Source organism: Zootermopsis nevadensis, unplaced genomic scaffold, assembly GCF_977971745.1.
Source record: "Zootermopsis nevadensis isolate Lab colony 2312 unplaced genomic scaffold, Znev_1.0 Znev_ptg000013l, whole genome shotgun sequence".
Taxonomy (NCBI): Eukaryota; Metazoa; Arthropoda; class Insecta; order Blattodea; family Termopsidae; genus Zootermopsis; species Zootermopsis nevadensis.
In genome coordinates this window covers 15,159,580-15,171,942 of record NW_028259145.1, presented here as the reverse complement: position 1 = coordinate 15,171,942, position 12,363 = coordinate 15,159,580, and the positions used below count along the sequence as shown (strand labels likewise).

The 12,363-nt window shown below is 37.1% G+C and overlaps 1 protein-coding gene across 5 annotated transcripts in view; it reads right to left on the bottom strand.

Moving 5' to 3' along the window:
- The window catches only part of px (MAP7 domain-containing protein plexus), a 58,096-nt gene that overhangs the window by 33,497 nt on the left and 12,236 nt on the right, over nucleotides 1–12,363 (bottom strand). For all 5 annotated transcript variants that reach the window (XR_015535168.1, XR_015535169.1, XM_022078626.2 and 2 more), the window contains exons 5-11: nucleotides 11,950–12,237; nucleotides 10,712–11,129; nucleotides 9,051–9,270; nucleotides 6,694–6,901; nucleotides 5,021–5,281; nucleotides 2,544–2,786; nucleotides 1,841–1,976 (exon numbers count right to left, since the gene is read on the bottom strand). Coding sequence is in view for 3 of the 5 variants with exons in the window: in XM_022078626.2 (XP_021934318.2) it covers nucleotides 1,841–1,976; nucleotides 2,544–2,786; nucleotides 5,021–5,281; nucleotides 6,694–6,901; nucleotides 9,051–9,270; nucleotides 10,712–11,129; nucleotides 11,950–12,237 (1,774 nt within the window). In the remaining 2 variants the exon portion in view is untranslated. The remainder of the gene's footprint in view (nucleotides 1–1,840; nucleotides 1,977–2,543; nucleotides 2,787–5,020; nucleotides 5,282–6,693; nucleotides 6,902–9,050; nucleotides 9,271–10,711; nucleotides 11,130–11,949; nucleotides 12,238–12,363) is intronic.

The window sequence follows — 12,363 nt, the reverse complement described above, 5'->3', positions numbered from 1 at the left end:
CAACAATGAAAACACAGAATCACACATATGAACATGATGATATATCATAGAATGTTAACAGAGGAGAAGAAACTCAGAGTTCCTATTTACTTCAGTTAACCTTGTGCTAGAATATGTACTGTATCTTGCTGACTGAAACATTCTGAAAATGCAACTTGGGAACACTTCAGGAAATTTTCAAACTACTGGTATGGTTTACTGTTTACTATAAGGCACCTGGATGGGCAACTTTGCACTCTTCTGAGCACAGATTGGTGGAAAGCACTAGTTTGGACCATCTGAAGGGCCTTAAAGAACTGATTACATCGAAAAGACATAATGATACTTGGCCCTGAATCTTAAATTAAATATGTGGTCCAAACTGAATTACATGGGGTTTAATACCTATTGAATACAATGCAGAAGTCACTTTCTTAATAATGAAAATAGTTAATGAGTATAAGAAAGCAAAGTTTCTAATATTTCTTCGCAGAGGTGGGACTGGTGCTATGTGCTTTGTCTGTGGTAACAGCAGTTTCAGTGTGCAAAGATTTCATCTTGAATACCACTTCAATTCAAAATACAAAGAATACGCTGCAAAGGTGTCAAATTTGGAAGAAAAGAATAGGTCACAGGAATGACTTAGACAAACTTTCAGTTTATGATGGAAGTAGTTGAAAAAATCTGCCCAGAAAACCTAGCAGCATTTGAAAATGTTTATCCAGAAGATAAACTGTATGAAATATTGTATGGCAATACTGCTGTGACAAACTCAGTAGTTATGTATGACAAATTTGATATCACTTTCCAAGTAAATTAATCAGCTGTAACATAAACAGATGAAGGAAGTATTTAAATGTCACACTTGCTATAAAACATAAAGCACCAAATAAATACTACTGAATGCTATAAACATTGACGTTTCATATTATTTACATACTCTGGGCATAACTCACACAGATAAAAATGGAATAAATAATAAAAATTAAATTTAGTCTTTCACGTCCTTGCTAAAACTCTTGCCATCTGTACACGTGCTTCGATTCATTAGATTCCTATGTTGGCCCTTATCTACTGCAGGAAACAGATTGTGTGAAACGCACTTACACTTTCACCATAACGTGGCTGCCTGGCTTACAGTAATTACAACCAGAAATTGGTTTTTCAGACAACATGCTTCAAAACTTGTATGTGAACATGGGTATACACTTGAAACACTATTTTACCATATACTTTTTCCTTACTTTACTGATTCTAAAGAACTACAATTTTTTAGAGAGAAAGCTGGACTAACCAGACCTATGGCATAAAATTAATGGTATGATGATGGTCAAAGAAATAGGGATTTTAATATTTTGTTTTAAAACAAGTGCAAACAGATTAAATACAAGTCAATTATGTAACAGCTCCCACATCTATATAGTATTGCAATTTATCAATGTCTGTAGCTTTACACAAAATTGAAACTGGGCATAATTACGCTGTGAACTGAATACTGCTATATATTTGGAAGAAATCTGTTACCAACGCTGTAACCTAAAATGGCAACATAAAGATATTTAGTATGGGGTGCAAAGTAGACCTACCTCTTTGTGGTGCACCCTGGGCAACAACTCTGATGGCAAAGTGGTCTACAAACTTGGCAAAAAATGGGTCAAAGATGAAATTCTATGTACCTGCCATTTGACATAAATAAATAATAAATAGATATTTAGTATGTTAATTCCCATCTGTTCTAATACATAAATTTTGAATGTCAGTAGTAGAATAATTTAAGACTATAAAAGTTTACTATGTAATTATTTTCATTCTGTAAACTACATTACTACTGAACAATCTATCAGAAAATGAAGCTCCCTACCTTGTTCCACCTTTTCACCACTGTTCGCTGATGACTGATGCGCTTTGCTCATGGCTGGAGTTTGCTTCTTCAGATCAGCAGTAGTTTTTGGTGAACAATTCTTACGGGAAGGACGGGCTGTTATCACTGGAGGCACCTGCAATAATTTACTAAATTAAATTAAAAACTCTTTTTATTAGTATTAATATAAAGAAAGGTGGAATAGGTTAAGCATTAAAGTGACTGACTATGGTCTGAACAATGGAGTAATTTCTCAGAAGAGGCAGAAATTTCCTTTGCCACATCCTAAATGGCACTGGGATCCCCAAAGACTCTTTCTTCAGACGTACAACAAACACAGTGTGAAACTAACCACTCATTTCCATTTAATGCACTAAACTACGATACATGGTACTTTACTTTAATAGCCACACGTTGCTGCTTGGAAATTGAATTTTTCTATTTCCACTTTTAGTTATTTCTTAACCAAGGGTATCACCATTTTCGCTGTATATGCTTACAGTTTTGTTCCTCTATGATGCTTTTGTGTATAAAAATATTATTACTATGTACTAACTACCAGTTTTCAATTTGTTCCAGTATTTACATGTTCTAAGTGCAACCACCAATGGGACTCATGCATTAAAAACAGGACCTAAGTTAAATTTAATATTCAAGTTGGTAGTAACTCAAAAGTTTTGTAGTGAGATAAAAACTAACTTACTTGTTTTTCTGAGCGTTCTCCAGATGGTAGCCTTGCTACTGTTGCATCTGGAGAGTCCTCTGGAGGTGGTGGCTGAGTGATCCAGTTATATTCTCGCTTCTCAACAGGCAGTCCCCAACGTTCATACTCCAGTGATTGTGTACGTAATGTTTCATAACAATCCAGGCATACTACAGCAAAGTCTCCATTCTCCAGCAACAAGCTACGTTCTGGCTGACGATGATATCGCAAAAATGGGAAGTCCTGTAATTGCGTACATATAATGATACAGGTAGCCCTCGATTTACACTGGTTCAATCTGCACCGATTCAGAAAAACGCCGATTTTGATACCAACAAGTCAAAAAGTGAAAGAAAGAAAAATTTTTACTATTATTTATAAAGTTTTATAATGTATCTCGTACTGATTCTTATACTAAATCGTAATTATTACATCGCTGATTTTGAATAAAAATTATAAATACAGTTATTTCTGCAATGAAGTATGTTTCGTTAATGTGAATTTGCTCCGATGAGATCGATGAATCGGTAAAAGCTGTTTGTGAAATACAAACTTCTGCATATGCGAGTTTGTTCTTATGCAATTTCATTCCTGGCGCTTTAAACTTTCAAAGGACTAATTTAATCTCTGTGGAGGTACCGGGGTTATTTTTACTACATGATTTTCTATAGGTCAGCGTCTTACATGAAAGCTACTATCGCATAACAGCAGAGATGACTGTACACATCAATCACGTGAAAGAATCGCAGTCAACAGCGGGGACCAACGAATTGCCAATTGTATAAAATATATTTTTTAAATTCCCTTTATTTTATTTACATTATTTCAGAGCTTTAACTGTAATGCCATTATATTACTTGTCAATGTTTGGGTGCTGGGAATGCATGTCATTGACTTCCCATTGATTTACATTATAAAAGAGTTTCAATTTACGCCGATTCCGTTTACATCGGTTCGTCCAGGAACACATCCCAGGCTTAAATCGAGGGCTACCTGGATTCTAGTTTCTAGGTTTCCACATTTTCCATTAGACCTATTTTAAGAGCATTTCATAAAAAATTTGTAAAGTACCTTTGAACTTGTCATGGCCACCTGTCTGTCCATACACTAACAGTGCCTTACTAGGCTGATTTCATTCACATATGATGGACCTATACAACTTTGTCCACAAATCTTTATCTCTATTAGGCAAATTTTAAGAATCCCTTTATATAAAAGGCCTAACTGAACTCTTATGCACATGTTTTCAGTGATTTGGCAAATTTTAATATAACTCTATACGGTAATTCTATTATCCAACTATTATCACATACTAGTTTCATTTACAACTATTCAGTTTAAGAAACACTATTCAAAGGTATAAATTAACCTTCACACTTATCTTCTGAATCCTATAACATAATTTCATGAAACTTAAAATACAGCATTTCCATCACATAAATATTATCATGTATCATTTACTTCAATTCACCATACGGCCACTTCACTTAATGACCTAATTAAGTCCTGACATAGACAGATTTTGATTAAATTTGGTACCGGGTATGCAAGTATTGCCATGCTCAGTTTAAATTGATTTTTATTAATTTTAAAGGGCATGTACAAGCCCATGCCTGCCTGCACACACATCTTATAGTGACTGCTCTGAAAAACGTTCCTAAAGCAATGGTTACTTAAGCCTACTAAGTTACTGCTGTTCTACTCTACAGGAAAGTTTAGCACATTTTAATTAATTTCAAGAGGTGCATTTCTTATGTGGCCGTACAAGTGTTTTGAATTAACAAATACTGATGAATGTAAATATACAGCACTTCTACGGTATGAGTACTACCATGTATGAATTTCATGCACTTTAATATCTAGGAAGTACACAAATATCATGTATAAATGCAACATATCCTTCTATTGCCAGTTCTTGTCGTGACAGGTACTATGATTGCAACAATGCCTTAACCCTTATATTGAATTCTTCTTGGGCTACCAGCCATATCAGGTGGTTGAATGGAGAATACACCAACATTTCAAGAACCATCTTCATTGGTATTTTCTCCATTCAACCACCTGATATGGCTGGTAGCCCAAAAAGAACTCATTATACTTTGTCGCTGTCAAAGCTTCAGATCATTCAGCCTTAACCCTTATTCCATAGTAGTGTGTCCCTGAACTATCAATATCTTATTTAAATTCTAAGTTGGAGCTTCCAAAACAAAGATTTTGGCAACTGCTCACTTAGAAAGGAAGTACTGTAACTAAAAGCTGTTTCCACCATCTATGGATTATAATCTGAATTATGTGGCAGTAAATGAACTGTGAGAATGGCTCTTCATGTTTTATACAAAATCATTCAGACCTGCAACGGCAAGTAAATTAAATTATACTTCAGAGGTAATGATTACTTTTGGGAATGAGTCAAGTTATTCTTTGAATAAAGAGCACACAAACATGAAGAATAATGCCAACCAAGAGAATTCCGTTACCTTGACAGGCAGTGCACGAACACGTATTCTGTACGTTGTAATACCACATACATAACAGCAGTAATCATGTGTGTTATATTCTCGTTTGTCAGCTACTATGGCGGACCCACTTCCTTGAAGCTGCTCGTAATGACGCCACTGGGCCAGCAGAGAGTGATAGCAGAAAGTGCAAACCAAAGCTGAACCATCCTCCCTTAGCTGTTCTGCGTTGGGGGGTGACACATGTCGCAATAATGACGGGAAGAAAGGTGCATTCCGACCCTAAGAAAATCACAATAACCATTACAAAATAATATTCCATCCAGCAATCACGTAATATATGCTTTTATTACCAAACACGTGCAGAAGCCAGCTGATATTCAGGACCGACTGAAATAACTGTAAATACTGTGGAGTTTCTTATAATCAACTTGGGCTGAAATAAAATTAAATGAAAGGAGGCTGTTCAAGGCCCTTCACGAGAAGGTAAAAGTAAAGTTTGTCCCGCTACATGCCGTAAAGGCGCTTGGGGTGAGTGGAGGTATAGCTCCTCTCTTTCTTGACCTCGGCACTAGATAGGGGTGAGTGGTTGGCATCACGCCCCGGCCGGCTTTACCCCCGGGAAAGGACCCCGGTACCCATTGTAGAGGAGGCTGGGTGGGTCCCAGAGCCGGTCTGGACGTAGAGGTTAGAGAAAAAATCCTCTGCCCTTCAGGGATCGAACCCCGGTCATCCAGCCCGTAGCTAGTCACTATACTGACTGAGCTATTCATTTCACGATAAGGTATTACCTGCCATGTCTCCAACCACTGGCAGCCAAGACAATAAACTATGCTGTTAAGAAGCCTACATTTTCTGTGCATACAAGAATGGTACCAACTAAGGCTGGGGCCACACGAATGTACAACGGACGTACTTTGTACGGTCGTGTGGCCCCAGCCTAAATAATGAACAGCCAACTCCTTTGAGCCCAATTTCCCAAGCACACTGGAAACTGCAGGCAAAAGGTATTGCCAAGAATAGACTGAACAGGTGTTTAAAAGTGGCAATGAAGAATGGAGTGACAGGAATTGATTCAACCAACTTTTCACACAATCTGATTTGATAAAATTCAATTCTGTAGAATAGTAGAGACTAAATATAATACATACGCTCATGTGATCCATAAGTTATACATACCGAACTCCATGAAGCAGAGTCCTTCTTGAGAAAGTAATAGTTGCTTAGCTGGTTAAGAAATTGTAAAGAATACAAATCATGAAACTTCTCAATAACAAATTTTCTCCAGCCTCTTGTTCTTCCTTTACTTGAGGTCCAAACATTCTCCTCAGCACTCTGATCTCAAACAATCTCAATCTACAAGGTTGTTCTTCACACCCATACAGAATAAGACAAAATCGTCAATTGTGGGTCTTATGGGTTGTAACACTTTTCAGTTTTGTATGCAGTTACTAATGTTTCAGGGGAATGTACCACCTCCATCTTTAGGGTTAAAGTAAATTAGGAAGGGGATGTGGTGTTTTTATAGGAGGAGGCCAATTGGCATGGTGAAAGAAAGGAATATAGATTAAAGATATTATGGCCTTTTTTACAACTGCACTTTTAACATCCTCTCAGTTACTTTCTAATTCCACTAATTCTCCCCATTCCCAAGTACTACGTATGACAAACAATGGAAAATTCTTAAATCTCACCTGTGGCCTTCCATAAAGCACACGAGCTAATGTCAAATCAGAATGAAGTCCACAGAGAAAACAGTAGATTGAACTGCAAGTCGCTGAACGTTCAGAGGCCACATTTGGTGGAGTTATTGATCTAGACACACCCACTTGTGATGCATCTCCATTCCAACATGATATTACCACTGAAGAACCACCAACACTTGGACTTGGAACATCATACCTTAAAAAACAACTCACTTTTAGGAATATTGTTTAGTTTTAATATATTCCTAGCAACTATCTTTACTACACACATACAAAAATTAAAGTTTCCATGCTGCATCTAGTGTTCATTCAGCAATGGTAATAAAAGTCTGGTAGATTTCTACATAATTCCCTGATATCAAACATTGTAACTTAACTGAAAACTTAAATCATGAAGAATGAGGTCCCTGAATGACTATAATAATTAACATTTAAACCTTATGAGAATTACATATATTCATTCATACTGTAACCAAGAAGTTGAGAAGCCAGATGATGCTTTCACTGGATTGTTTTACATTATATTTTAAATAAGTCACCTAATTGTATTTGAAGATTTCTGTCTTCTGGGTTGTTGCGCTGTGTAGTCTGGTCGATGTTAACCAATGTTATCAGGGCGATTCATCGCCCTGATGACAGAGGCAGTAAGACCTCTGAGACGTTAGTTAACATCGACCAGACTACACAGCACAACAGCCCAGAAGACAGAAATCTTCATACTCACTGCTCAAATCTTACAATATGGTATTTGTGAGACAATAGTGTAAATCGTAAATCATAAGGCAATGGCCAGTAGAAGACACACATACACACACAGAGAGAGACAGACAGATAGATACATATATATATATATATATATATATATATATAGAGAGAGAGAGAGAGAGAGAGAGAGAGAGAGAGAGAGAGAGAGAGAGAGAGCAAACAGTGGCTTACTAGAGGGGGAAAAAATTATTTCCAAAAGCAGGGGTAGAAGTGGAATCTTCCATCACAGTTCACTTATTATCTAGAGTTTTAGATCCGTTGGTGGTGCTGTATAATTTTTTACTGCCCATACAAAGCAATCACTAAAATTTTAAAAAAATTGTAAATTACAGATCAGTATGTACTGAGGGATGGGTGACAGAGTTAGAAAATATTAACATTAACATTACAAATTTTGCAGGACGAAGTCAGTGCAATAAGAAAGCAAACTTTTTGAGTTCTGCCCAGAATTCCTTTGATGAATTTAAATTTAATGCTATAATCCTTATTCTCAGGCAATTCATGTAATTACAGTGAAACCTCGATGCATCGTTTTCGGCGGGGGTGGGAAATAAAAACGATGAATGCGGGAAAACGATAGATGCGGGAAAGCATTAAAAATTTAAAAAAAAACAATGTTTCTCTTTCAAAGTTACTTCTTTTTACCAAAAAAGTCTTTAATGGACAACTGGTTTGTTGAAACTTTACGTTTTAGACCAAACAGAGCACTTTCCACGTTCAAAATGTTTTCTTCGTCACGTTCACTAATATTAAGCGCATAAAAGAACGACTTCACTTTCGCCAATGCAGCGTGTGCTTCGGCAAAACTCGGCAAAGCTTCGGGCTCGCATTCGTCGTCTTCCTCTGCTGCAACCCCCTTTGCGGACAATAACAGGAAGAATGGAAATACTATTACTGCCGAACTCAACGAAACGTAGCTGTAGAAGACCCTGAACCGCTGGAAACGAGATGAACCAGAAGAATGAAAAGTGCCGCCAGCCTTTCCTTTGTACTTATAATAAAAGCATTTGTGAAGAAATTCACACTGCACATGCCATCTGGCATCACTGGAACGAAATATGAGTGCACCCTAATTAAACTCATAAAATTTCTGACAATGAGCACCGCCATTCACTCCAACTATCACCCCTGCACCGCTGACCCTCATTCCAAAAGAATGTGCTGGTTGGGCGACATAACAGGTTACCGCTACTGTGTATTCCAAAAACATTATGCGTCTTTCGGTATTAATTTATCTCTAAACCCAGCATATTAAATTCTCAGAAACGATCATTGCGGTAAAATTGTGGGCCGGGACTAAGATTTTTGAACGATCGATGCGATAAAACGATAGTTCGAGGAACGATAGAAGCGGGAAAATGTAACATTATTTTATATGGGATGTATTCGGGACCGAACAAAACGGACGATGCATCCGGGAAAACGATAGTTCCGGGAACGATGGATAGAGGTTTCACTGTACTGACTGCTGATTTGAGTGTCACAATGCTACATGTGCTACAGTAACATCTGACCATATGCACAGCATTGTCATCCTTCAGTACATTACACACTGCAATTTCCTTACAATAGCTGGCTACCTTCTGCGTTCTAAAGGTATTCGATCAGCTTCAAGGCTCTCCCACTGTTGGGAAAGATGGCTGACACACCGGGAACATGCTAAGATACGTCCGTGAGAATCCATGCAGGCATTTTCTGAGGTACAGGCAATACTGCGCAAGCATGGGAAGTGCATTGCATGAGAGTTCATTCCTTCTGGACTTGTTGATAACCATTTCATATGGGATCTTGGGAAGAGACCTGTACAGAAACCATAAAGAATTAACTACTTTATAACATTTATTTACAGTTTTATTTGCAGTAGAAATTAAAACATTCACTCTTTTAACTGCTCTGAACAATCATCTTAAAACAAACCATTTTCAGTAAAAATGAGATTAAATTAAGCTTTCTTACATTCAATGGACTAAACTTCTCATTCCACCACTACATACATCTTTCTATTGGGGTATGAGAAGGAAATCAAGTACTGAAGTACAATGGGCAATATGAAGCAAAGAATGTGGTCAGTAAAAGAACTTACAGCAACACATTAGCTGAAGTGTATCACAGGACTGAGTTTAACCAAAATCTCTGTTTTTCAGAACATGTTCTTCAGTGTTGTTACTTCTTCATAACATAAATTCCTTCAGGCTTCTATTATTACTTGTCTAGTGACTTTGTCTGAAGTGCCCCACACATGACAAGACATTCCATTCAAGCACCCCCTTAAATATGACATGGTCCACATATGCAAATCTACCATTTGATATGGCTCACATGGAAGCTATGATATGATTTTAAAAGGATTAACTTTACTGTATATAACGGTCCTCAATGACAGAGATTAGCAGCTAATACAATGATGGAGAATAGGGAAAATTATGTAATGACAAAGTTATCTGATTTCTGATATTTATATGAGTATAAAATGCTTATAAGCTTTCAGTCTATAACCACAGGGTCAGTCGATAGTAAGTTGCCAAATAGACCGGTGTACGTCTTTCCCAATCCTACATTAACAAACCTGCTTCTCAGCCATCTCTCAACTGAAGAAAATTCATACAATATTTATACGTGGTTGTCGGAAGAAGGCCTTTCATGAAATAAACATTATACACCTTGTTTGCGACACAGTCACCCTTTTTTTAACTCATGCATATTTCACTGTGCAGGCCTTGCTACTTTCCAATTGCATGACTTTATATCGAATATGAGTGTGTACAATAATTATGGAAACAAAGAGAAACCGAAACAACCGTCGTTTTGTCATTTTGCTTCTGAAGACATACCGTTATGAAAAAAATGATGAACTGATTACAAAGGAAGTAAATGTAAATCATTGATATTGCAGATATCTGCTAAAACAACAAAAATATATGATCACAGAAAAAATTGCAGCATGCACATTTACAAAAACAAAGAAGGAATATCAATGAATAACAGAGTAAATGGACAAGAATCATTAGAAAATCAACTGTGATTTTAAATGTTACTTTGATTAAAAAGCATTTGTACTTCAAGACATGTATAAATTGTGTATATCGTTAGTTCTTTATAGCGTTACTTTAAAAGCAAGCCAATACAATGCCTTAACTTAACAGTAACACATTAGAAATTGAAATTAGAAATGGTTTTACAGGAAAAAGTACTTGAATATCTAGTATTTATTAAGATTCCATTATGATGACAATGACCATACCTGCACAGATGTAGCAGCGATAATTCTGCTGACTGCCGTTACTTGAATTGGTTGCCATGATTTGCTGCCCACTACCATTCTGTTCAGATACAATGGGTCCAGGAGATGCAGATGTTACATTTCCCACACTACCACTACGCACTGATCCTGTATCTCCCGTACCACCAGTTGATATTTTTCGCTTTGCTGCTGAGAGAGAAACTCCAGCACTTGGATTTTTGCTGCTTGTAACCAATTCGTATGGCTTGAAACGTATATCGCTTCCACTTGCACTAGCTGGCGATTTTACAACTGCGGGGCGAGGAGAGAGGCCTTGCCTCCGAACTGTTTCATTGTCTTCTACTTGATGATTGTAGGTTCCACCTCCACTAAATACTTGATGTTTCTGAGGTATTGTTTTGAAACAAATTGAACACACCTACATACAAATAACATAATTAATACACACATCAAAATATATATTTTAATACCAGCATTAACAAATAAAATTGTACAAAATGTTTACACTGCATATTTTCACATTTTCTTCTATATACTGAGTCAGTTACATATGTCTATAAAGTTTTGGAGAATTTCTTATGCCCTACTCTTTTGTAACAACCGCGCTACAAACATGAATGGTGCATAATATAAAAGATAAACTGTGAAAGTAAACTTCCGTTGTTGATAATGTTCAATCTGACATCCATTTATTGCTTTAAAAACATCCATTCAGAAGTAAAATTCTTTCCACACCTGACATGAGCAGTGTTTCTGACTCTTCACTTTAAATGGTCCATGTTATAGTATTTTTCAGCGGAACTGGCGGCTGAGTCAAGTTCTCACATGTTCTTTGCATAGCGTTGTATCCATTCAATGGAAACCAATGTTCCACGATGCTACATCTGGCACCACTGTATTTTGTTTCCTCACTTTCTTGCCCCTCCACCTCCCACCACTACTTCCTACCATGGCACAGTACACGTGATTGGTGCACGCTTCAGCCGCCAATTCCGCTGAAAACTGTTACAATCAATCTCCACTCTCAACACGGTTCATTTTATACAGACTCACAGACAAAAGTAGTAGACGAAGGTAAGGAGATTTAAGTGGCCAAGGTCATGAGCTACTTCTTCCCATCCATCAGAATGGGAAATGCTCACTCAGACTTATATGCAATATGTAAAATTTTTTACCTATCTAACAGAGAGTATCTAAAATTAAAAAATTTACATATACATAAACAAGCTTAAACATACCTGGACCACTCCTTGGGAAGAGATCGGAACAGCCCCAGGAGGTCGCTGCAGTGTGCCAATGTTTGGAAAGTAAGGTTCCTTTTCTGGATTTGGACAACAGTACAGCAAGCGAATTGATGATGAAGGATACTCGAGAGCACATGTATAGCAAATGAATGTTGTGGTATCAAGGGCAGGAGCTGGCCTCTTCCTTAAAGCATAATTACGTTCTGAATGAGGCACTCCCTGTACTGTATAGGCATGCCACTGTTGTAACAGATGACGTTGACATGCTTTGCATGCCTGAACCTGCAATAATAAAATGTAGAATGATTTGTAAAGATTCTTGAACCACATTACACAGCAATTACCTCTTTCTTGTTTGATCAATAAAAAGACAAAATTTACATAACTTTATTATAAGCAAGCATAAAA